Source organism: Bombyx mandarina, chromosome 19 (genome assembly GCF_030267445.1).
Source record: "Bombyx mandarina strain Sakado chromosome 19, ASM3026744v2".
Taxonomy (NCBI): domain Eukaryota; kingdom Metazoa; phylum Arthropoda; class Insecta; order Lepidoptera; family Bombycidae; genus Bombyx; species Bombyx mandarina.
In genome coordinates, this window is record NC_143225.1 from 5,745,974 (window position 1) to 5,772,690 (window position 26,717).

General features: G+C 37.1%; 1 protein-coding gene across 1 annotated transcript in view; it reads left to right on the forward strand.

The window, feature by feature from the left end:
- Positions 1 to 5: 5 nt before the first annotated feature.
- LOC114244377 (carboxypeptidase B1) overlaps positions 6 to 26,717 on the forward strand; it is a 72,145-nt gene continuing 45,433 nt past the window's right edge. The window contains exons 1-4 of the mRNA XM_089735507.1: positions 6 to 550; positions 743 to 838; positions 1,377 to 1,592; positions 1,689 to 2,981. Coding sequence (XP_089591633.1) covers positions 395 to 550; positions 743 to 838; positions 1,377 to 1,592; positions 1,689 to 2,300 — 1,080 coding nt within the window. The 5' untranslated portion in view covers positions 6 to 394 and the 3' untranslated portion in view covers positions 2,301 to 2,981. The remainder of the gene's footprint in view (positions 551 to 742; positions 839 to 1,376; positions 1,593 to 1,688; positions 2,982 to 26,717) is intronic.

Below are 26,717 nucleotides of genomic sequence, written 5' to 3' on the forward strand. Positions count from 1 at the left end.
TGCAAGTAAGTCAAATTTGTTTTTCTAGTATAATAGATAGTTGATAATAATAGTAAAATAGAAGTTGAAAATCTATACAAAACAAAAATTTAAACACGAGAATAAACCGTTGTGATTTTAATTGGTCATACGAGGTAATGGTCATTACACAAATAACCAGTTACACAATTACTGCATTTAATCATCTAAGACTTCACGGACAGTAGCATATTAATCAATAATATTTATGTTGTATAGTTGAAATAATTGTCCAAATGTTTGAGTTATTATATATTGTTAATACAAAAAACTAAAAGCTATTTTTAGTATCGTATCGTAAATAAAAACTATTTCTTTCAAGGTTATTTTATACCGACAACCCTGGCTGGTGATTGTGGGTAAGAATCCACTCTTCATGAACAAGTGTTGGCTAAACAGATTGTATTCACTTAAAACGTACGTATGTTTTAGATGTAAAACAATGCGGAGCTGTTACAAGAAAATGTTAGATCAATTATTGGACGGCGATGAAGCTTCGTGTATTGAAGATGCTTCGATAGGTTCTAGCGCGGTAAGTGAATGTTAATTCGACCTGAGCAAGAGGTACATTTACGGTCAAATCAGGCAAAGAGAAAAACTTAAGCATTTCTTTGTTAGCTGTGTTTTTCAAACGATATTGACTTTTCGACAGCCAAGTTAGATCTGAAATCAAATTATAAAATATCCTTTCATTATCTTCATTGATTCTTGACGCATCTTACAGGTTACAGTATTTCTTAAAGCTCTCAACAATTTTTGCGGTGAAGTTATAAATGTAACTAGCGATCACACAACCTTTGAAGTTAGAAATTTATACGAGGTAAGTGTTAAAAATTAATTATAAAAATACATATTTTATTGTATTTGGTGTTCAATAAGATTTTAGATATCAAATATTAAGAGGAGGTTTTTCTTAAATGTCTTAATTTTATTACTTGTAATACGAGAATCATTATATCGGAGGGAATAATTAAATGTTTGTAAATTTGATTTTATTTTTATTTTATTTTATTTTATGCAACTAGATGCAATAATCTGACGTTACCTATACGAGTAATTTGTCGCTACATTACTATTCATCTATCTGCACTAAAATTATTTATTCTATTCTATTATTTATGTATTTAATTAAATTAAATTGATAGCTCGATTCTGTTTGACTAATGTATGACATTACCTAAATGTTGCGGAAGAAGTTGAATTTATATCCATTAACAATTCCGTTTTACTAGTCAACATTCAATCCCCATTCAGAAATCTCAACTCAAGATATTGATGATAACATTTACATGTTGTTCGCATTCACTCGACATAAATACTAATAAAACGTCATTCACTTTCTCAGAATAATATTTCAGGTTGTAGTAAACAAAGAAGTCGATAAAGCAAAAGAAGATTTAAAGCCAGTCATAATCATAGATGCTGGCCAGCAGGGAGGCAAAGAATCTGTGATGTTGGCTGTGTATGTTATTGAACAGCTAGTCGCTTGTAATGATAACAGTGAAATGATCGAGAAAGTCAAATGGGTTGTACTTCCGAGTACCAACCCTGATGGAATGGAATTTGCGAGATATGTTAGTTCACATATAAAATAAAAAGTAATGAAATACTTATACGGAATCCAAAAATTCAATTTACTTAAATTTCACAGTATTTTATTGATTTTGCAGTTGATGCCTTATTGGAAAAAGAATCTGAAGCCGTTAGACGACGGTCCTAGATTGGGCGTGGATATAAGCCGGAATTTCGATAAGGAATGGAGTTCATGTCCCGAAGTGGAGAACAAATTTTCTCAAATATACCCCGGTGCAGCGGCAGCTTCCGAAAATGAAACGATATTCATACAAAATACTCTGAAAAAATATCAAAAAAATGCAAAAATATATTTGTCCATAAGAAGAGATGGCCATTCTATAGCATATCCCTATGGCTACTCAAAAACTGCACCATCAAACGAAGCTAAGCTTAAGCGAGTGGCGAGTGAAATCGCTACAAGAGTAAATCAAAAAACTAATGGACTATATTTATTTGTGAATACAAGTATTTATGAACTTGAGGGAAAACAGTATTGTGGTCATAGTGTGGACTACGCTAACGACCTCGGAATACCCTTATGTTTCGAAATGCGTGTGTTTCTGGAGAACAATAACAAAATTATTTCCAAGTTTCACAAAATGCCGCGGGGTTTTGAAGCTTCACTCCGAAATGGATATTTCAGTGGAATAAGGGAATTGTACAACGTCATTGTAAATCAGAAAAAATATCCGAAAATGTTCGATTAAACTAAATTACTAATGAAATAAAAATACATTTTCAATGTAATTTATAATTACGGCTTTGGACGGTTGCCGAGTAAAATATTTTGACAAATTCAATTTTTCCTACAGATGTTGTCTGGTACTTACAGCGAACGATAAGCTCTCTGATAATGGACATGAAATTTTCAATTAGGTCAAGAGAGGTTTCCACCGGGTTCCGCATCTATTAAGATACAATATTTATTTAGTACATAATGGTGTATCTACATTGGAGGAGTCACTTTTCCACTTTTCGGTAGGATGTCGGTCATGCGCGATAGTCCTCCTGAAACGCGCCTGCGCTAGGGGTGGGGCCCGAGGCTGTACAGCCCGCTATCATTCTGTACTCGGCCGCGGCGGCAGAAGGGCGCCTTCATCCAGCGCCTCTTCCGAACCCTCCACTTCCGATGTCTGATGTAACTTGGACTCTGCCGCTGCTCGCGATAAAATATATTCGTTTCTTAGTTTCATGTTTCGTTTACAGTTATTTATGGTTATTCTTTTATTTTGTAGTGAGTACGAATTTTTGTACTTATTTTTGAAAGCGATGTTTTTTTTTTCATCTTCAAAATAATTTCTATTTCGTTTTCTTACTTAATTTTGTGTATTTAAACAAAATCTGCTGCTGCTGCTACTTCATCCACTATTGAAGCTGCGCCATCAAAGGTACGTACACTATCTAAAATAATTTATAGGGAAATAGTTAGATCCTTTTTTGTAGAAAAAATATTTAGTAGAATTTGTGTAAGAAATAGCTAAGTGTCGATGGGCGGAAGGCGGTCCCGTCGGCAACAGGTTGGAGGCGAACGTCGGGCGGCGAAGTCGGAAATGGAACCATCACCCGCCTGCCGAGCTCTGCAATTCTATTAACAGCTAATAAACACCTCAGATAGCAGCCTTTTGCACTAATTAGTAACGAGGGATTTACCGTATTAAGTTTCTCGCTGACTCCCGTAATTTTCGTTCAGGGAAATTCATTTCTACAATATTAACCGTCATAAAAAAAAATTGCAAACTGTAGACGTTTAATTTTATAATGTTAGATAAAAATCACTTTATTACATATAAAAGCGTAAAATTCATATTTAGATGATTGCAGCGTTGTTTGTAAAAATCCTGTTTTAAAAGACTACAGATGATTTATTCAATAAACGATTGTACATTAATATTCCCATGAAATTCAAGATGTAAATGGAACAGAATAATAAAATATGGATAAAAATGCAATTAGACAAATAATACTATGTATTATAGGCAAAAAAGATTGTAAGAATAAAATCTTGTCTTTAGATATTAATGAATTAATGCTTAATTTATTTAAAATTGCAATTAATAATCTATCGCTATTTTCTATCTCTATAGTTTATCCATAAATTTTTACATTAAAGCAAAAAATATAGGGCTATAACACTGAAATCAACGCCCCAAATTAAACGGTATGAATTGAAGAAATGGAGTTGAATTAATAAAGATAAAGTTTTAAGTTATTTCAATCACATTGGTTAATTTAATCTCGGGCATCGAATTAATACTTCTAGGCTTTTAAGGGTTTTAAGGCGTCTCTCAAATTGTTATGTCCCCATAGCGGGATGTGTCCCTAACCTGCGGTAAACGGGATAAGCACTTCGACAAGTTTGGAGTGCCGATAAGAACTGTGTATCGATCGTTCTCATTAGCAGTCCGGTCGCGTATCGCACTACGATAACAGCTATGCGGGTGCTTATAGCCCACATGTCACAGGTTCCAACTTTTACTAACTTCTTATATGAAATACGAAATTCGTTCATGTTATTGACTCGTTTTTTTTCTTTCTCTTATATCGCCAAATGACTATAAAACTAAAAATTTAGCTATTGACCTTTTTTTTTTTTTTTTTTTTTTTTTTTTTTTTTTTTTTTTTTTTTTTTCGGGTAGAGGGCCGAACCTCCTACGAGGTCCCCGCGCAAAAGGGGCGCGCGGGGTATGTGAGACTCTACGATCTGCATGGTGTTATGAGCAGACCGCGGGACCAAGGATTTTAGGGCCCACCCACTAAACGACTCCCCTGCACTCTTACACCCGACGTCCGATCCCCTCCGAGGTCAGAACCCGGATGAGGTAGGGGGGTTACCGCGGTCAACACTACAACCAGACGGCGCGGCTCACCCCAAGGACGCCCAGCCGACGGAGCCTTCGAGGCGAATCGAAGGCTCTGAAACGTCGGCCGTCTCGGTACGGCAGCCCGTCGGGCCGCCCAGACGGTGCCGCTGGTGTCCCGGAATACCCCGCTGGACCAGAACCAGCCTGCCGGGTCGGGACGCGATACACCGTCGACCGGTCGCTCTATTTACTCCATGGCAGCGCGCTAGAGTGCTGGTAGCGCGCCGCGCGGCCTCACCCCCTCAGGTCGCCCCTTGACCTTCACCGGGGGGAGTTCGCCTCTTACAGGGGCCGAAGTCGGACAAAAGCCCTTCTGCATTGACCTGGATTCACGATTAAAAAAAAATGTCCGTAATAAAGCGAATGGGTAAAAAGAAAAAGGTATTTCATTTTCTGTCCAGATAGATATTTTTATTGCATTCAATCTAACTTTCTTATAGGCTAAAATATTTTAACACAGGGTTCCTAATCGGATGAAAATGCGCGAAAATGCGGAGTATGAAGAAAAACATTTTGTATTTTAATTCATTATAAGGACCCAGCTTCTTTTTTGACAAAACCTACGTTTATCTACGGAGTTAAGACCAATCAAATTATCGAGATAAAAATGAAACGGTATTTCGAAAATAATGTATCGTACGCTCTGCCACTCCTATTGTCAACGACTTGGAACGGTTGAGCTTGAAAAGTGGCACCATTTTGTATAGTATGATACTGCATTCTTTATACAGGAGACTGTTCGCATGAGCTGCCTGGTTTGATAAAAGTTTCGCGGTTTTCCGTCGCGAATCTTTCCGTCGGGTGATCGTTTTTTGTCCTAATGTGTGTTTAGTGTGTTTGTGGGATTTTTTCTCCTTTATATCTACCGAAATAATAAATTTCACGAATTTCCTTTAGAAAACGTTCATTTGGATAATTTTCCACGAGCTTAATACTTTCGATGCTGCTCCGATATGTAAATTTACTGTGAAGCGATTACCTATTTTTTTATTATTAATGATAAATAAACTATTAATGTTTCTAAGATTGTTGTTTTGTTTTTTTAAAGCCTTAAATAATTTTGTATTTATTGAGTATTTCCTTCGGTATTCGCGAGCTGTTAAACTACTTGCACAATTTAGTTTCGCATTCTTTACTCCTGTGTGATGTGACCACAAAAACCGCAAAGTATTTAAAATTTCGGAAATAATTACAAGATAAATGTAAAGTCGCAAAAAAAAAATAACGAGATTAATTAAAATAAGTGCCGTTTTAATTCGGTATAAAAAAAAATCAATTTTTTTTAATGTGTGTCTTTTGCAATATAAATTTTCTCATTACAAACCTGAGCTTTTAGGAAATGAAGTTTCTGGATTGCAACCACGATTATTCTATTTTCAGCTAGTGGTGTCTTGCGGTATTCACTGTATATCTCTGTAATGTACTAAACACAAAAAAAATACCTATATGAATGAGGTAATACTAATGGTAATAATAATGAGGTAAACTTTCTTTTCGCATAAATATCTGTAGTAGAAGGTAGACGGTCTGACGACTGTCCTTATGTTAATCGATTATCGGAACATAATCGATTAACATAAGCACAGCTTTTATGAACATAACACGACATAAAAGCTGCATCCGCCTCTAGACATATTAGAAAGTCGCAATTGGACTGAGATACCTACTGAACGGCAAAATCGCTTCTCAGACTAAAACGCGCAATTGTATTTCGCCAGAATTAGGCAAAACGATGGTATCAAGCCGTATAGATTCATAGCGTACCACCAGTCTCTACTTATGATAATAGAACCCTGATCAATCACACATATAAAGCCCCGATCATTAAAACTACTTCGAGAGATTTCGGCTTTCGACAGACATTTGTCCTGTAGGTTCAGGACATTAGCGCCTGAAATATTATAAGAGCAATATTTTTCTGAGAATATATACACAAGTGAGTTTAAGTGTACTTGGGTATTTATTAAGTATGTCCGTGTTTAAAATTATTTGTTAGTAAAATCTAAATGACTCAATGAAATAGATATTTTAAATTTATACGCCGCAATCTAACATTATGTCTCTTTGGATTTTATCCATATTACCGATATTTCGAGGAGAAAGTAGGTAAACTAGTGATAAGACCGCCCATGTTCCAAGATTTCTGTAAAACCTAATTAAAAATTTTGTGTCTACTTTTAAATTATATTTTGTGCCGCTAGTATTGCTGAGGTCCATGAGCAACGGTGATCACTCATCGTCAGGTGGGTCGTGTGCTTCGTCTACGCACAACCGGAATAAATAAAAATAGAACTCAGAGTTGCATTTTGTACAATTTTACTGCTGATCGTACCTATTAGACTACGAACTTTTCTATGATCCTTACGCCCGACTTGGTGCTGAGTAACTATTAGATTTCATAGACAACAAAGTGAATACGGAACAGCTATTGTAATACGCTAAATACAGTCAAGCTTTACGGCAAGATTGGCCAGTTTTTTATTTATTTTTTATTGCTTAGATGGGTGGACGAGCTCACAACCCATCTGGTGTTAAGTGGAGCCCATAGACATCCACAACGTAAATGTGCCACCCACCTTGAGATATAAGTTCTAAGGTCTCAGTATAGGTACCACGGCTGCCCCACCCTTCAAACCGAAACGCATTACTGCTTCACGGTAGAAATAGGCAGGGTGGTGGTACCTACCCGTGCGAACTCACAAGATGTCCTACCACCAGTAATTACACAAATTATAATTTTGCGGGTTGGATTTTTACTACACGATGTTATTCGTTCACCGTAGAAGTCAATCGTGAACATTTGTCAAGTACGTATTTCATTAGAAAAATTGGTATTGGGATTCGAACACAGAGATGAATGAACTCATGACCAACCTGGTGATAAGTCCTAGAGCCCATAGACATCAACAACGTAAATGTCCGCATTGAGAAATCAATTCTAACGGCCTAAATTAACGGCCGTCTGGTGTAGTGGTAAGTGACATGGTCACCACATAAGGGGGACGCGGGTTCGAATCCCGCCAAGGGAAGATATTTGTATGATAAATATAAATGTCTTTAACACAAGTTCTTTACGAACTTATCACGGGACCAGTTAACGTGGCATGATTGTTAGTAAATATTTATTAAAAAAAAAAAATAGCAAAAAAAATTCTAAGACTTAGTTTATTCAAAGAAAAAACCACTTTTAACCCACTGTGATACACTCAAAAATCAAGAAATTGAATTCCTAATTAAATTTTAATGGATGTAGAAATTTCCTTCTAAGACCGTAGGCTATTTTTCATGTAGGTATTTCTTATTATTGTTCGAGAAATACCGAAAGAGTAAAAATCGTTTTAATTTCGAAATTACATGCAAACATTAGAATTTATTTATCACGTATAGTAAAAAACCGATGTCAAAATTAAATTGTATATAATTATTTCACAAGCGTCACACGGGTCGAGCAAGGAATTTAATTCGATAGTCAACCCTTAACTACTCTACTGGCGTACTTCAAAGGGTGCCTTTCTGATGTTTAATATTTAGAGAGTTGAAAACAGAAACGAGAAAAGTTATTTTCAAAATAAACACAATTTTCCACGTCAATTACATCCATAAATGGAATTGTAATTTATGTCGAATTTACAAGACAATGATTGTGACGAATGTAAGGCACAACTATAAACATCGCTATTAAATTAAGCTATATGATCGCCAAATCTACATTATTGCATATATTTCGAATTCTTCACATCTGTCATGACCTATGCAAGTAGTGTTCGCTCATGCGGCCGGTACACACATTACGACTTACGAGTAACTCTCATCACGTTTCCGCAGGATAGCCGTCGGAGCACCGTGGTATGTGAGGAATGTAGATCTTCATGACGACCTAAATTTAGTACCGATACGTAAGTATTTTAAGGAAGCGTCAGAACGTCACTTCGGCAGAATGGCGCGACACGAAAACCCTGCTATCGTGGCCGCCGCAAATCACTTATCCGAACGCGACGGGGAACGCAAAGCCGCCGTCGCCCGAAACATGTCACCGTCCTCGTCGAACTCGTCGATTACGATGAAGAATTCGACAAGCGAACTAGCCCATAGATACAGCCCACTTAGTTTCTCGCCAGATCTTCTCAGTGGGTCGCGATTCCGATCCGGTGGTAGATTCTGCGAAACACTGCTTTTGCTAGGGCTAGTGTTAGAAAATTCTCTGAGGTTGAGCCCGTGAGCTCATCCACTCGTTCGGGCGTAGCTGGAATAGCCTCTTCGGCTACCAGCGACTAGGTAGGAAAAAAATGCTTCACAGCACTATCTTTGTCACGGTTCGGGTCCGTCGTCCTTAAAGTACTAGTTTTTTTTTTTATATTTTTTATATTATACAATATTGGCTGGGATTCAAACATCGTTGCAGATCGACGTACGAACAAATGACGTTCTCACAATAGCACGAGCCGTCCGTATTCGAATAAAGTTCAAAAGCCAAACAAACACCGGTCTTAGTCTATACGGAAGTTAGATAGGATATTGGGTTTCAAGCTCGGTGGCTGCCCATGAATTCCATACGGTCATTTTAGTATTAAAGCGGTGCCCGCGAGCCCGACGTCGGAGTATTAAAATTTTGAAGCGTTCAAACTCGCTTCCTTTAATGTTCATTACGTCGGAAAGTTGGCGAAAATTCATACAAGTCTAAGTTCTAATGAACACCGGTCGGCGAAGTTCGGGATGTAGCGATCGCTCATAGCCCGCACACACGGCTTTTTGTGACGATGAATACCGCAAAATTGCTTGTCTGCTCTGTAATCTAATTAAAATAAGCACAGAGCGCGCGCTAAATATGCATTGATTAGATTTCTTCGGTTTACGTGTTATTTGTGATTTTCACTTGACTAAAATAGTTAAATTTCGGTAAAAAGATTAAGGTTTTAATTAATAATTTCATTTACATAATTTAAAACAAATCAGTTTTTGAAGTGAAACTTCTTTATCGACGTAGGGAAGAAAAAAAAAGTGTAACGTTTTTCGGTTACGCGCCATCTTAATTTCTTCCGTTACGCGCCATGTTTATTTTATTTCTATTTAGTTTGTTATCAACAGATGTCGCTGGACGTAAATTCAACAATTCCTGAATCGCGGTGACGAGATTTTACACAGTTGATAGACGTTCTCGTATTTCTCTTCCTAAATCACACCTACCTGGCGTCGGGATACCGTGATCATGTTGGCGGTTCCCCCGGAGTGCGGCTGTTCCATTGCATTGCGGAGAGGTTGACCTTTGCGATTATTTTCATATTTTATAAGTTTCACTCCTACCGTGTGTGACTTGACTGACTTGCACACAGTGCACACACACAATTTTTTTTAAGTTATATCTATAGCAGTATTAGGTGGAAGAGCTGATGGCCCGCATAGTTTTAGGTGGCTATAAAGTTCATGCACGTGTATGTCGCCGGCGTCGCCGCATACATTAGCTAGGACGATTGTTTCGATTTGTTCACGCTTCTTTTCGGCAGATATAAGCAGAATTACGGTACCTACTTTGCTCATTTCATGTAAGTAAGTGTACTACAACTGTTGAGTTACGTGATAATTTAGAATTCACCTGAAATTATTATGTTACACGAGTACTACATAAATTGGCCGTTTTCAATTATTCTGTATTTCACGTGAACAACCTAGTTAACTATGATAAACCTGCTTATGTTTTTACTAAACGATATGTTTTATTAAAACATAACATTATAACGCACGAAATAATTATTATCATACATTCACATGGTGTATAATAATAATTTACTTAAAGCTACTAATCATTATTTTTGTTTGCTTCCCTATTTGCCCACAGTCTCGAGGGGCTATCCTTGTTTTGCCTGACTAGTAAGCGAGTTCACGGGACACAGCCTGAAAGAATTTGCTATCATCTGATTGAAATACTGCTGAATCTAACACCGGATCGGAATCTCGACCCACTGAGAATATCCGCTGAGAAACTCAGTAGGTTCTGTCTATGGGTCAAGTTGCACATCGAACTCTCGGGAACCGTGACTAGAACTCGAAATGCCGAGAATACTTAGAGAATTCGAAAGGGGTCTTCGATTTCTTTTTTTTCTTTTTTTTTTTTTTATTGCATATTGCTGGACGAGCGCACAGCCCACCTGGTGTTAAGTGGTTACTGGAGCCCATAGACATCCACAACGTAAATGCGCCACCCACCTTGAGATTAAGTTCTAAGGTCTCAAGTATAGTTACAACGGCTGCCCCACCCTTCAAACCGAAACGCATTACTGCTTCGCGGCAGAAATAGGGAGGGTGGTGGTACCCACCCGCGCGGACTCACAAGAGGTCCTACCACCAGTAAAATTGCTAGGAAATCCGAAAATTAAGGAACTCTAAATTAATTAAGTAGCTACACTCGTTTATTTCGATATAAGCGGGTCGCGGCAGGGAACTCTAAATTAATTAACAATCTAGACTTCGTTTCTTTCGATCCAAACGAAAAGTTTTTCTATTAATATATTCAAATCTAATATAATATTTTATTCTATATAGTAATTTTAGTTTATATATCTTAATATATATAAATTACGTGTCACGTTGTTTGTCCGCGATGGACACCTAAACTGCTGAACCGATTTTCTTTCTTTTTTTTTAAATATGTGTTTTGTTCCAATTTAGGCCACAGGATGGTTTTTATTGCGATTAATGGTCGCTATATTTATTAATTATCGATAAAATAATTTCTTATGTTGATTATTGTTATAAATTGTAAGTTTCATAAGTCTAAAGCAGATGGCGCCTTAAATCAGTTTTTACAGACAATTGTAATACTGTCTACTGTTAATATCTAATAATAGATGGCGCTGTGTTAAAAATACCAACGTTTCACATAAGCAACAATTTAATGGCATAAACACCACGTGTTGCTGGGGCTAAAGTATAAGTGAAATTTATTTCGTAGTAAACGCAATACAGTGAAATCCAATTGTTCTTTGTTAATTTTTGGTATTCGCATAGCCGGCCACTTGTTATTTAGAAACAAAAACCTTAGCCACAGCTACGTGTGGCCGGGTCTGCTAGTATTCTAATAGGATTTCTGTTACTTTATTTAACACTACTTACTATATACTTCAAATATTAATTTCCTGCCATTCGAAATACTATGAAATATATACTATAATCACTAGGATATTTATACGTCAATTTAAAATATTTGTTGCAAAGGTCACAGCTTTTTCAGCTTTTTAAGTCTTGGATGTGTGCTGTGTGTGCTCACTTTCCTTGCACACAAGGAACGCCGAAAACTTACGAATTCTGGAACACTCTTAACTAATTTCCTTTCGGATTTGCAAGACGGCTCTCGTTTGAGTTGCATAAGTCAAAGATAAAGAATAAGTTATATTAAAATCGTTCGTCCCTCGTGGGACGGTGTGCGGTGAAAAAGACTCGAAGTTGCCGACAACCATAGAGTAAAAAGTTTGTTCTTTTTAGTTTTGTGGCAATCGGATGTGATATGTGACACTTTGATAATGTCACAACATCATAAAACAGAAAACCCAAATCGATTCTAATGCTTTAAAATAAACAAAATCGTCATAGGGTAAATACATTAATTAATACCTAAATCCTAGTATCATGTTTAGAACTGTTTCCTCGTTTGACTTTCGTTGACTGTAGCTTACCAATTACATTCAAAAGATAACTCTTATGTTCTTCGTTATTAAAGCAGAACGCCAATCATAGCGGCATCAATTAAAGTATGGCTTAAATACCACTGACATCTTCAAGTATCTTGGCGCTGCTAACAGCTATGCCTAATTAAGAAAGCCTAGATCAAATTTCCGCAAATCACATTACGCGTAAATCTGCAAATTAAAATTAGAGTTCTCAGAAATCATTACTTCATCGTCCTATTATTTAGAATTAGTGATATACGACTCATGCTTCCGAGAGCTATTATTAACCGTTTCATATATCGTGCCTAGAAATTCTAATCTTATTTTCTTGTCTAAGTCCCTCCAATTTCTTTTGTCTTAAGCACTGAATGAATTGTCAGCCCGCATCCTACTACCGTCTTGTCTCTACATGTTGCGAACTAATCGCAAGGTCTGGATTGATTCAATATCATTCAAACGGTGACCTCCCATGTCTATGACCGCCGATTGATATAAGGCGGACCACGATTGTATAATCCACACTGTGTTATGATCGAGACACACAATTAAAAAAATCTTTATATTGTGATTAAATTCAAAATAGTCGTGCAATAATTGCAATATAACTTCCACTAAATTCTTCCATACAGTACTTAAAGCCGTGTTTGGTGTTCATATAATTTGATACATAATCCCTTAGACACAGTAAGAAACAAGGAGGTTCCGTAACTCTAGGCATTAGCCCCGTTGTTATTCTAAGTGGATTAAGGCAGCGCATTTCAGATCCAGTTAAGCCTGAATCCAACATTAATTCTATGAGAAAGCTCACAAACGATTCTCTGTTATGTTTTTTTTTTCTCTAAAAGCTTTGTTTTAATAAGATTTAAGAGTTTAGTGGTTTGAATTTTATTGATTGTATTCAGGACGCGGCGGTACCAAGCACGCTTTTCGATCACTGTGTCAAGTTGCACGTGGCCCATTTCTTTGTGCCTCGTTTTCATAGGACATTGAAGATAAGCATAGCTAATGTGCTATCAGTGTATAGCAGAGTCTATGAAAGAATAGCCTGTAGCTACGTGAAAGTCTAACACTAAGATCGCTATCTGAACTGTAGTTTAATGTTAGTTGCTAACAAGAGGCATCGATCTGTTTTTGTTTCTGGCAACCTACATATTGTAGAAGCTCGAACAGTCCTGATCGCTACTTGTAATCTTATCATTACCCCAAATGTTATACTTACAGGCTCTTCATACTATACTTCCAATAGTTGCATGAGGTAATAAACAATAATTTGACGACGTTCCACTGATAGCATTTATCTATACTAATATTATAAAGAGGAAAGATTTGTTTGTTTGTTTGCTTCGAATAGGCTCCGAAACTACTGGACCGATTTGAAAAATTCTTTTTCCATTAGAAGCCGACATTGTCCCTGATGAACATAGGCTACTTTTTTTTCATTTTTTTTTATTTAATTTTTTTGGTTTCATGTGTGTTTTAATGTTTCCGAAGCGAAGCGAGGGCGGGTCGCTAGTTGTAATAGATAACCGCCTAAACCTTAGAAGCGTGTGATATATATATATTTTATTGCTAGATGGGTGGACGAGCTCACAGCCTACCTGGTGTTAAGTGGTTACTGGAGCCCATAGACATCTAAGACGTAAATGCGCCACCCACCTTGAGATATAAGTTCTAAGGTCTCAAGTATAATTACAACGGCTGCCCCACCCTTCAAACCGAAACGCATTACTGCTTCACGGCAGAAATAGGCAGGGCGGTGGTACCTACCCGCGCGGACTCACAAGAGGTCTTACCACCAGTAATTACGCAAATTATAATTTTGCGGGTTTCAATTTTATTACACGATGTTATTCCTTCACCGTGGAAGTAAATCGTGAACATTTGTTGAGTACGTATTTCATTAAAAATATGGTACCCGCCTAAGATTCGAACATAGGTGCATCGCTCAACACGGATGCACCGGACGTCTTATCGCTTAGGCCACGACGACTTCATATTGAATAGTCCTTTCAATATTGCTAGCTCATTGTCCTACCTACCCTTGACTGGTAGAATATTAAGTACGGGCATCCTATTTCTGCCGCGAAGCAGTTATGTTTTCTAATTTGAGAAGTGAGAGAGCCAAAAACTATGTATTTATTATCAGGTAAGTCGCGAACTCATCAGCCTGTCTATATAGCAATTTGTAGCACTAACAATTTTCTTCTTACAATCATTTAGTTATTCATGACTTTAAATATATTTAATTGTTCCATTATAAAAGAGACAACCCTGCCTTACCCTCATAGTCCGGTCTCATAATACTGAAGGGGAGTGTATGATACTTCGACATTTCGTATGAATCCGAAGGAGCTCACTTTTCTACCATAACGCCACAAGTTATTTATCTATCATGTTTGTATCAAATTTTATGTAATATTTCAATAATCTTTCTCACGGGATCAAAAAAAATATTGTGTAATTTTTTTAAAATTATATTGGATATCAAATAAATATATATGCAGTTTAAAATAGTTTTAGTAGCAAGCATGTGTTAATAGCAAGCTTGACTAAAAAAAATTCTAAGCATGCTACTCTGAATATTAGGCATCGAGCCTTTTGCAGTTGTTTGCTTAGTAAAAGGGTTCTTTGAATAAATATAAATCAACATTATACACCTTAATTGAGCACTAAAATGCGTTAAATGTAAGGCAATCGAAGACTTATTTGTGCCAGATCTGAAAAATCATAGCGATAGTCACTTAGCCAGCCCTACGGGTAAGGAAACAAACTTCTCAATCATAATACTATAATTGGAGGCCTAGAATTGACTAATCTTGATAGTTAGGGGTATGTCCGAAACAAAGGTGCGACCAGTACTATACTTTTTACTGGTAGTAGTACGTCTTGTGAGTCTACACGGGTAAGTACCACCACCCTGCCTATTTCTGCCGTGAAGCAGTAATGCGCTTCGGTTTGAAGGGTGGGGCAGCCGTTGTAACTAAACTTGAGACTTAGAACTTATATCTCAAGGTGGGTGGCGCATTTACGTTGTGGACGTCTATGGGCTCCAGTAACCAGTTAACATCAGGTGGGCTGTGAGCTCGTCCACCCATCTAAGCAATAAAAAAAAAAACATGTCCGATTCTAATTAATAATCAAACAAGCTATTATGAAGTTAGGATCACTGCTCTCAAAATTTGAGAGAGCGATCATTACATTGAACAAATAATATATTCTACTTATTAAACCTTTCCTACAAAACACGAAACAAGTCTACGTTGTTTAATATTTCCGTAGGGCCAAAGAAAATATTAGGGCAGTAACATGAATCGACGGAAAGCACATTGCTACGTCGCTTTAGGGCGCCAACATAAACAAAGCAGGTAGGAACGTGAATTTCGAATGAAGTTTTCCAACTTGGCTCTATGTTATTTCAGAGGGTTGATCCAAAAAATTAAATATCACGCTGTTCGGTGATTGTGGGATCGTTTTGACATTCGGACGTTTTCGCAGGGTTAAATATACATCGCGGGTCGTTGGGACCCTTTTAAGTATATGGCGGGACTTCGGCTCTATCTGTGTTTTTTACCGCGACCGATGCAGAGTCATCCATACTACCTAAAAACAAGTTGCACATGCACAATATGCTCTTTTTCAAACTACACGTGAGGCCTCTCCAGCAGTAGACGACAATCCATCGCTTTCAATAGTGTTAAATTAATTAATAGTTTGAGAGACATGATGGAAATCTCAGTTTCATTGTATCACAATTTTCTCACTCGTCTTCAAACTGGAACATGTGGTATGATAATGATATTAATAGGCAAAATAAAAGTATTTAGCTATCCACGGAAAGCCCTAATAATTTTTTGTAGTTGTAAGGGGGGATAGAAATTAGGGGGATATAAATTAGAGAGATCGGTAAAGACACTTGATGACATCCAATACGAAGTTTAATTGAATACTTTATCAGTATAAACATTTGTAATGAGCTACATGCATTATGTATGTAATTTTGATGTGACGAAAATGACCAGAAACGCTTTAAAAAGTTCCTATTAAAACATATATATTTTTTCATAATTCTGCTGATATCCTGCTATGCATAAGTTGTATCCGATAAGTTTATCTGATAAAATTATTGATTAACTGATAAACGCCTTGTAGTTCGGTTAATTCTGCAAAAACTACTTTTCGTGTGTGAATTTACATTTAATGGAATTATTACATATATTTTATTACCTTTGTAGGCAGACGAGCATAGGGCCCACCTGATGGTAAGTGGTCACCGTCACTCATAGACGTCAGCAATGCCAGGGGCAGAACCAAGACGCTGCCTACCATTCTATATCTATAAATAGGCCTGATTTATAACTTCATCCTGACTTTTTGAAATCGCACTACCCGCTATTGGAGCAGAGTTTATTTAACTGTGACCACTTCGTTATTTATGAGTTGTCATTTTGGTCACGACTAAACCAAGGTCTAAAAGAATGACCGTTGTAGATAACGACTGGTCTGTGCTTAGCCATCCGTGACTACTGGAATTTTTTGCAGTAAATGGTGGACAGATGACGTCACAGCATTGTAACTGCGCGGATCCTATCACAACATATATCCATTCTAATCAAGACATGAGGTCGAAGTATCATTTATCAGCTGCTGCTCTACTTAAAGGCTCAGCGCAAATGGAAGTTTTGAAGTCGTCTTGGCCTAAACGATAAGACACCCGGTGCATTTGTATCAAGCGATGCAACTGTACCGGTGTTTAAATCTCGCACGCAGTTACCAATCTTTCTAATAAAATACGTACTCAACACATGTTCACAAATTACTTCCGCGATGAAGGACTCATCGTCATCATTAACAGCCTATTTTAGATCATTGTTGGACATGGGCCATTCCAAAGACACGCCACGTGACGCGATCTTGAGTTTCTCGTCTCCATTCACTGCCCCCTATTCTAATCTACGTACATCGTCACTCCACCTTGTTATTGGGAAGGAATAACATGAAGAAAATAGCATCGTGTAATTAAAAACTAAATTTCCGTAATACGTGGTGTCTTTCGAGTCCGCACGGGTAGATACTAACCCCCTAGCTATTTCTGCCGTGATTAACTAATGTGTTCCGGTTTGAACGTAAACACGTTGTTGATGTCTATAAGCTCCGATAGCCATTTAAAACCAGATGAGCCATCAACTTGTCCACGCTTGTGAGGGATAACAACGAAGCGACAACCACTTCACAGGTTAATTAGTGCCCTTTTTTTTTGCCTTGCAGTACATACAGCTCGTATCGCATCGTATTGTTGCAAAAGTGACCCATTTTGCGCCGAGATAAAAATGAGCCCGGCTGTTTAGCTGCAGGAACAGACAAGGAGGTGGTATCGTGCTCCCACTTTCCTCAACTAGTAATTGCAGATTGATGAATTCCTTTTCGTTAAACTAAAGCCCATCCATCATAGTTAACAAGGACTCGTTGATCATATCGCGAACCTTTCTTTTATGTGACGAGCAACAGTTATACAAGGTGATGTTTTGAGGATCATTGAATGACCTTTACCTCACTTGAACGCAACATTAGAATCTATGTTAGATGTATACAGGTTACATTACTGAAATTATTACAACCCAACACAGTTAAAATTTTTATTATTTGGGACAGTTCAAAAACTTTAAATAAAACATGTATTATTCGTGATCAATTGCAAATAAATTAACTTTTAGCGACCCAATTACTGATCACAATAGACTACTTGTACACGGAAGTGAAGCTCTTAATAAAATCTCGTAGACTTATTGCAGAACAATTCATATTTTGGTAGAAAAGGAAGAAAGGTCAAGCCTGTGACCCACGGCCTCTTACGTCCACAATATGGACTACTCGAAAACAAAGTCAACAAGCATGATAGTATCGTGTCTTTTTGTGCAATTCCAGGGTTTGCAAGACCCTTACCCATCAGTGTAGTAATTTAATTGTGATTTGTGTAATACAGGCTGGGGATAAAATTTTACTTTTGCATTCTTACAGTTATTAGATTGACTTGAGATTTCCTTTACGAACATATTGTAAAATCAACTTTTATATTTTGATAAAGAATATAATTTCCAATGCAATGGAGCTTATTAAACGCATTGTTATCAAATTAACGTTACGGAGAATTCGATAGCAAACCATTAATACGCTAACTGGGCAAATTTGTGTTTGGTGTAGCCGGAAATAGATGGAGTATAAGGATATTAGCGGTTACGCGACCTATTCTAATTATTGTACACAGAACACAGGTAAATTGAAGTACATTACTGCTGCAAATAGAATGTGATTAATAGTTTTAATTTGCAATGTTACAGCTTCCTTTGCTGCTAATTACAATTCAACTACGCACTGAAATAATACCGATAGAGAATTTATATCATAAATTTTATGCAGATATAGTATTATCGTCAATTTAATAATAATAATAATAGGAATAAACTAAATAATAATAGTGATTAAAACTGTTTTTACGTTTCAACGTCGCGTTTTTTTAATGTCACTTACGAAGTTTTTAATACTTTACAGCTTTTGTGGTAGAGGACGACGGTTATGCCTTCGTAAAAGTCATTTTAATTATGTTTATCTAACTAGTTGAAAGTATTAAGCATTAGACACGCGACTCTTTATACTTCGCGCTTGAAAACCGTGAAATAATTCAAAAGAGTACTCGTTAAAATGCAGCTAGAATTTACTTACCGACGACGGCGCTTTATCACCTCAACTCAGCCGGTTTATTGCAGGTCTGGGGTACATAAGGCCTCATAAACCTTGTCTTCATAAACGCGTACTTTCGCTGACATGGAAAATAGTTTACAGTCTATCTTGATGCGTTACAGGCTCTGTTTATCTTCACTTTACTGCAAGATAGAGCCCGTCTCTTCTAATCTCGAGGATAAAACGTTCTACGCCATTTTTAGGGACGGTTTTTATGGTTAACACTTTGTAGACGGAATTAAACCTTAAATGCTTAATGAGTTGTTTGTGAACGTCGCGATTAAAAAGTTTTTAAGTTGTTTTCGGGTTGCGTTCGTTGGATACGCTATTTTAATTGGCTAGTTTCAGACTGTGAAATGCTTCGCCGAAACTTTTGATAAAACTCGAAAGAGATTCATACGTTATTATTTATTTTATAGAAATTCCAAATCGTTAAGACGTGAATTTGAAATACGTCTACTTTTTTTCGGAACAGCTATAATAAGTTAACGTTCTAGAATTATTACATTAGGAATGCTAATAATAACTATATATAGTTATAAGCAAAAGTTAAGCAAAGCTTAGTCAATTGTTTAAACAAACTAAATTCAACGGTATACCGTCATTACGTGAAAGTGCATTTGAGTTCATTCGATTCCCCAATAATCTCAGTTTCTAATTCACTAAGCTTGAACGAGTATCATTGGAGGTACTCTTAGTGTCTGTTAGATATCCTTTAGTGACTTTTGGTCTGAGCACCGTTGTTAGCTATTCGACTAAACTGAGGTTTTATGTGCTGGTAAGATTTGATAAAATTCGTAGTGGATATATAAAATAGTAGTTTATAATTGTTAAGGTTAACTGTAAAACAATGTAGATCGTTTCTGATAAGATTGAAAATTAACTTCAAAAATGTAACTAAAATTTTTTTACTACAAATTTTTCATGACCCTCTTTTTAAGAAGCCAGATAACGTATTTGTTAACACCACGTTTATTTGTCTCAATCAAGTAAGGTATAATAAAATGGATAATATTAGAAAAAACACAATATATTGTGGTTCATTTAGAATCAATATATCATTAGAATTAGATATTGGGTGTACATATTAAATTCTTACGATCAAAACTATAGCTCCCAGATAAATAAATACACGTTAAAGAGCGCAGAACGAAATAAACGCGCGATCAACGCAATATCAGAGTAAAGGGGGGATTACTCTGCCCTTGCAAAACTCTTATTGTACAATAAAAAACGTTACGAGGTAACTGTATTCAATGAACTGTACTGTTATTGAAATCTGCGTTTCGGTTATAGTAGCGTTGCTTATGAAAACCGGTAATAATAATAAACGATGGTTTTGTCTGTAGCTTTTGCACGATAGGGGATCGCTTTTACGAACGATACACGTTTCCTAAAACGTTGCATCGAGCTCCAGTGTTTTCGGGTCGTTTTCAAATTTGGGGCCAAAAGCGAGTTAACTAGTTGATTTAATTCTCATAACCTTAATGTTACCGTAATTGTAAGTACAATAAATTTGTTGTATGACAATAGGCACGTGGTCCTATAGCTATATACTAGACGATGACCAAGCTTTGCTCGTTTTTTTTTTGTTTTAGATATCGCCATATTGTTGTGTCTTTAAAGTTGCTCTCAATTAATAAAAATAGTATTATTATTCGCCAACAGATGTCGGGAAGAGTCATAATGTTTATTATCGATAAAGTTGATTATTGAAAACACGAACAAAACAACATTTTCTGAAAATAAATCGTAGCTAGTTACCTGGCTAGGCGATTTATCGCCTCCGAAATCCCCTGTATACTAAATTTTATGAAAATCGTTGGAGCCGTTTCCGAGATTAAGATTATACATATATATTAATATATAAGAATTGCTCGTTTAAAGGTATAAGATTCGTAAAAACTGTTAAATTAGAAGCTATACATTAAAAACTACCCCAAAACTCTCATTCGTAATACAAATTCTAACTTGTTTAAGCATTTTTTTGGCACGAAATATTTTGGTTCCGTTGAAAAAATACTTAAATGATTCTAATATATTACAAGACCTGCGCAATTGTCTTTAAGAAGAGATTTTATAAATAATTTAAGGACTTTAAAGTGAAGTATAAACGGCTTTATTCTCTGAGACATCAAGTAATATTACAGGAATTTTATGGCGTCGCAGCCTAAAAGATATGACGTCCGGTGTCGCATCTATTGCAACTATGTCGATCTTCAATTCCCGTAGGCATGTAACAAATTTTCACGTCCACTCATATGTCTACAGGCTCCAGTGACTGCTTAAAACTAGGTAGGGCGTGAGCTGTTCAGCCACCTACGTAATAATAATAAGCAAATTTTAAAATTGAAACTTCGTATGGAAGCTTCTGTATTATATACTAGCGGCCCGCTCCGGCTCCGCTCGGGTCTTTAACAAAAATTTCAACGATATTTGACGTTGTTTTATTTTTTTAAATAAAAGAACACTTATTGCGACATAACTATAATAGTCAGACATATGCTGTCACGACACTTTTTGTAAATAATAATGTGTTCTACAAAGTCATGGTACATTATTTTATACTATCATGAATAGTTTTCGCAAGGCACGCGATGTAAAGAATATTTTAGGTAATTTTTTTACACCTTGGGTTACATTATTGGAGTTTTAGTAAGGATCCCTATTTTTTTTCAAAAAAGATTATATCCTATGTCATTCGGGAATAGTGTAGCTTTCAAACAGTGAAAGAATTTTTCAAATCGCTTCAGTAGTTTCGGAGCCTATTCAATAAAAACAAGCAAACAAATCTTTTCTCCTTATAATATTAGTGTAAGTGTAGAAGTATAATAATAATAATAATAATGTTTTTATTGCAAGTAACCATGACTCATATAAATTGTTATTAAGACTTAAACCTATGTTAGTAGTTATATTTACATCACAATGAATTACTGTCGTAACATCCCATGGGAGATGGCACCACAGCGACCCATGTATACACAGTCCAGCCTGCTTGCGATCATGCTCAGGATACTGTTGGAGCTGGCCCTCACTCTGCTTACCAGAGATGCACACCTCTTACGCATGGTAACGTAAAAACAATCTATGTGCGCGTCTGCAAACATCCCTAACATAATAGACAACTCGTATTTCGTATATGAGTTAATATGGCTAAGAACATCGCGAATCAAATCGCTGCTTAAGACGAAACATAATTTATTCATTGGAATAACCATACAGACGAGCGTATTACCTGAGCGGGTGAGACTAAACAAAAACAAACTGAAAGCACCGATGCAATCCCCAAAAGGATGCGTGTTCCCATTTCCCTGTCTGTGTACGAAGTCAATATGCCGTTGGAGATGAGTTATTTTTCCATAATTCTAGCGCGGGCGACGGACTGACGGCGCGCACCCAGAGAATTCCCAAATAAATAATAAATACGTCAACTCGTATGAGGCCAGACACGCTCTCCGCAGAGCACTACCAAACCCGATATTTGTTTTCAACTTTAATACGCGGAGAGATGACTTACCAATATTAGTTTTCGGGAAACAGTTTTATAATGCATTTCCGCTTAACGTCTTTTTTTTATTGCATAGATGGTTCGACAAGCTCACAGCTCTACAACGAAAATGCCGCCCCCCACCTTGAGATATGAGTTCTAAGGTCTCAGTAGACTTACAACGGCTGCTCCACCCTTCAAACAGAAATGCATTACTGTTTCACGGCAGAAATAGGCGGGGTGGTGGGACCTACCCGTGCGGACTTACAAGAGGTCCTACCACCAGTAAATGGACGTCAGCAATGCCAGGGGCAGAGCCAAGCCGCTGCCTACCGTTTAATACTGTCTACAAGCTTCGTTTGAAGTAGGACATGAAATAGCGCTCGGGAAACACCGTAGGGGGAGCTCATTCTAAAGACGAATGGTACATATTTACGATTTCATCTGGAGTACATGGCTTTTTAAAACTATCAAGTCTACCTTGGTGGAACAAAGCGTGAATGTCGCCAACGCATTTCGAAGTGGAAGTCTTTAATGCTTGTACGGGATCATGTGGCCTGAGAGATAAGACGCTATATTTGTCTCCAGCGATCCCATTATATCAGAGTTCGAATCACGCAGGCATCTAACAATTTTTCCAAGTGCCAAGACCAACAGTATAAGAAATAATAATGCTGATTTAAAATCAAGCCCGTAACATTTATAAATTCGCATATTTGCTACTAGGAAATATTGTAAGCCCTAACTGTACCGACCTGTAGTTTATTATCTTCATCAAGCAAAGGCGCATTATAGTTTGAAGACTGAATAATAATAGAATACAATTTACGACACGGATGTCTCTAGGTTCCGCCAACTACTTAACATATAAATAGTCGTGGCCTTGTTAACCCATGTAGAGCAAGAAAAGTAAAACAAATTAAATCCTTCAAAGTGAATTGCGTGAATGCTTCACAGCTGAAATAGCTTGCAGTACTCGTGCGGGCTCACATTGTGGCTTAACTACCTATACTGTAATATCGTTAGGCAATTTTGTAAATTCTCCGAAGCTATTCCTGTCGCTTAATTTTGGAAGTAATTCACAAACACAGTTCATGCACGCAGGTTTTTTTTTATTTTTTTATTATTATTTTTTATTGCTTAGATGGATGGACGAACTCACAGCCCACCTGGTGTTAAGTGGTTACTGGAGCCCATAGACATCTACAACGTAAATGCGCCACCCACCTTGAGATATAAGTTCTAAGGTCTCAGTATAGTTACAATGGCTACCCCACCCTTCAAACCGAAACGCATTACTGCTTCACGGCAGAAATAGGCAGGGCGGTGGTACCTACCCGTGCGGACTCACAATAGTTCCTGCCACCAGTGATTACGCAAATTATAATTTTGCGGGTTTGATTTTTATTACACGATGTTATTCCTTCACCGTGGAAGTCAATCGTGAACATTTGTTAAGTACGTATTTCATTCGAAAAATTGGTACCCGCCTGCGGGATTCGAACACCGTTGCATCGCTCAACACGAATGCACCAGGACATCTTATCCTTTAGGCCATGACAACTCCAATTTCTTCGGAATACGTACAACATGAGACAAGGTCATGGCCCAAAGTGGTTACTGGAGACCATAGACATCTACAACGTAAATGCGCCACCCATCTTGAAATACTGGTCGTCTCTGATGGTGGTGATCTGATTTTAGGCCAATAAAATCATTGAACGTCTCAACGCTTTAACTAAATTAGAATTCGTGTAGTAAATGTGAACACTGCGAGCGAGCAATGTGCAAATTACACGCTCCGATTCGACCGTAATTTGGGTTTTGTGCGTCTACCCTCAACAGGCTACAATTTACTTTACATTGAACGCGGTCAGTCGACAAAGAGCACTCGTCTCGGTAGCACGTGTATTTAACTGCAGGCTGCGTTTTATACGACGGCACTGTCCGGTAATAGTTGGCGTTCTCGTAAATAGCCGGGCTGCAATTGTCAGAGTTGTACTGCGAATGTCTTTTTCATGAGCTATTACGTACAGAGATGATTCTCAATTTGTTTTTATCATTCGGACCAATAAAAAATATTTTTCGATGTAACACTCTTAAAGTTGTCACATAATAAAAAGTGAAAAAGGTTCGATTGTTATTTCTTCTTCTTAGTCGCATACTTCATTGCTGAAGGTCGTGTTCCTGAAAGCCCTTCGTGGCTCTTTGTACCATCAGCTTCCATTTCCTTCACTTTTCGGCTTCTCTAAGGGCGGTCGCAACAGAGAGTCCAGTGAGTGCAGTTATCTGATCTGACCAATGGTTTGGCGGGCGGCCGGCGGGTCTTTTCCCTTCTACCTAAGTAGATTAAATTATTTAGAAACTGAATAATTGTTACATTGGAATAACATTTATCAGGAGATTTAGTAGCAGTAGACCAGACTGGATAATTTCAATCACACCCATTCAGGCAATAAAAAAGAGAAACCTTTACTTATGGAGACAAATGCAAGCTTAACTAGTTTTAAGCAAACTGTTATGTGTAAATGTTTTTAAGGTTAATAAATATATTATTATTATTACTACATATCCATGATAAGCGATTATAACAAATGAAATGTCTCAGGGCATACATTTAACTCTATAATCAGATGCACAATACTAGTCAGACGATTCGGAGACGGCCATAATAATAATATTAAATAGGCTCTAATCATAATATTTCTCTAAAAGATAAGACGTGTTTTGCTGACTGCATATTCTTTAGAAAAAAAAAAAACTTTTTCGATAATAAAATATAGCGATTGTAATAAAATCAACGCCGAAAATCACAAAGTGAGGGTCCCGTTTGTCGGAGGAGATTTCATTTTTATTAAGAAATGGTCGCTATCCACCGTAGCGGGTGAATTAAAGATTGTCAACAGATTTATTACTCGCTCCAGTGAACTTGGAGCCGAGATCCCTTGAGAGGTAATATTACATACCTACTTATACAAATGTTATTTGAGATTTCTAGCCTGGAACTTGGGAATACCCTTGTCACTTAATTAAGCCGGAGCCAAATAGACAAAATGTTATTTCTAAAGTCTCACAATAGTATTACTTAAGTATTTACTATCTAAATTTAACTCAAATTAAGATGCATTTAGGATCTGAAGCATTCTACTGGTGGTAGGACCTCTTGTGAGTCCGCACGGGTAGGTACCACCACCCTGCCTATTTCTGCCGTGAAGCAGTAATGCGTTCCGGTTTGAAGGGTGGGGCAGCCTTTGTAACTATACTGAGACCTTAGAACTTATATCTTAAGGTGGGTGGCGGTATTTATGTTGTAAATGTCTATGGGCTCCGGTAACCACTCAACACAAGGTGGGCTGTGAGCTGGTACACACATCTATGCAATAAAATAAAAAAATTGAATGTGTTGTGTAAATGGATACAATAAATAGAGTAGTCAGTAGTCATTTTTTCGATCACAGCTTAAGGCGAGTACCAGAAGAAGGTGGGGAACAAGGGAGGGGTATTTCAGGTATCTCCGTGCAAGTAAGCAAGGCAGGCGAGATTACAAACGGCAACATAAGCCTCGAATTAGATACAACGAATTTTGTATGAACTTATGAAGGCATCATGTTTTAGAGATGCTTTGAGAATAAAATATTAGATTTGTTCACGAAATCCCCTTAAATATATGTATGTTATTGTATTATAAGATGTAAACGTTTTACGTAACTGAAATTTTGATATTTTTATTTTAATGCATACAATACTTGCTTGAACACATACAATACGTATTGAAAAGACATTTTTTTTCAAACAACAAACCTTAATAAAATTTTGAATCTATAATAGAACTTGAAAAAATATTCGAATAGACTAAACCACATGAAGAAAGGTAAATTTTACGTAATTTCCATTAGTATATTTATTTAGCTTTGAACTGATTTAAAAATTTTGACATGAGCTTGGACGTCATTAAATATGGGAATTTAGATAAAAGTCTTTAGCGATAGACTTGGCGTGTCTTGGCTGATGTGGTTACTCAACTATGTACAAATAAGCGGACCGTATTATTTAAATTCTCTGACATTGACCCGGTGCAAATACGGTCCAAACAACAGCAACTTAGAAACATCTATTGTCCTATAATGACTAGAGGTGAATGTGATCTGGAGACCTTCCCAGTTAAAAATGTTACTTTTTTTAATGCAATTTTTCGATATTTTACTGGTGCTAGGACCTCTTGTCAGTCCGCACGGGTAGGTACCATCACCCTGCCTATTTCTGCCGTGAAGCAGTAATGCGTTTCGGTTTGAAGGGTGGGGCAGCCGTTGTAACTATACTTGAGACCTGAGAGCTTATATCTCAAGGTGGGTGGCGCATTTACGTTGTAAATGTCTA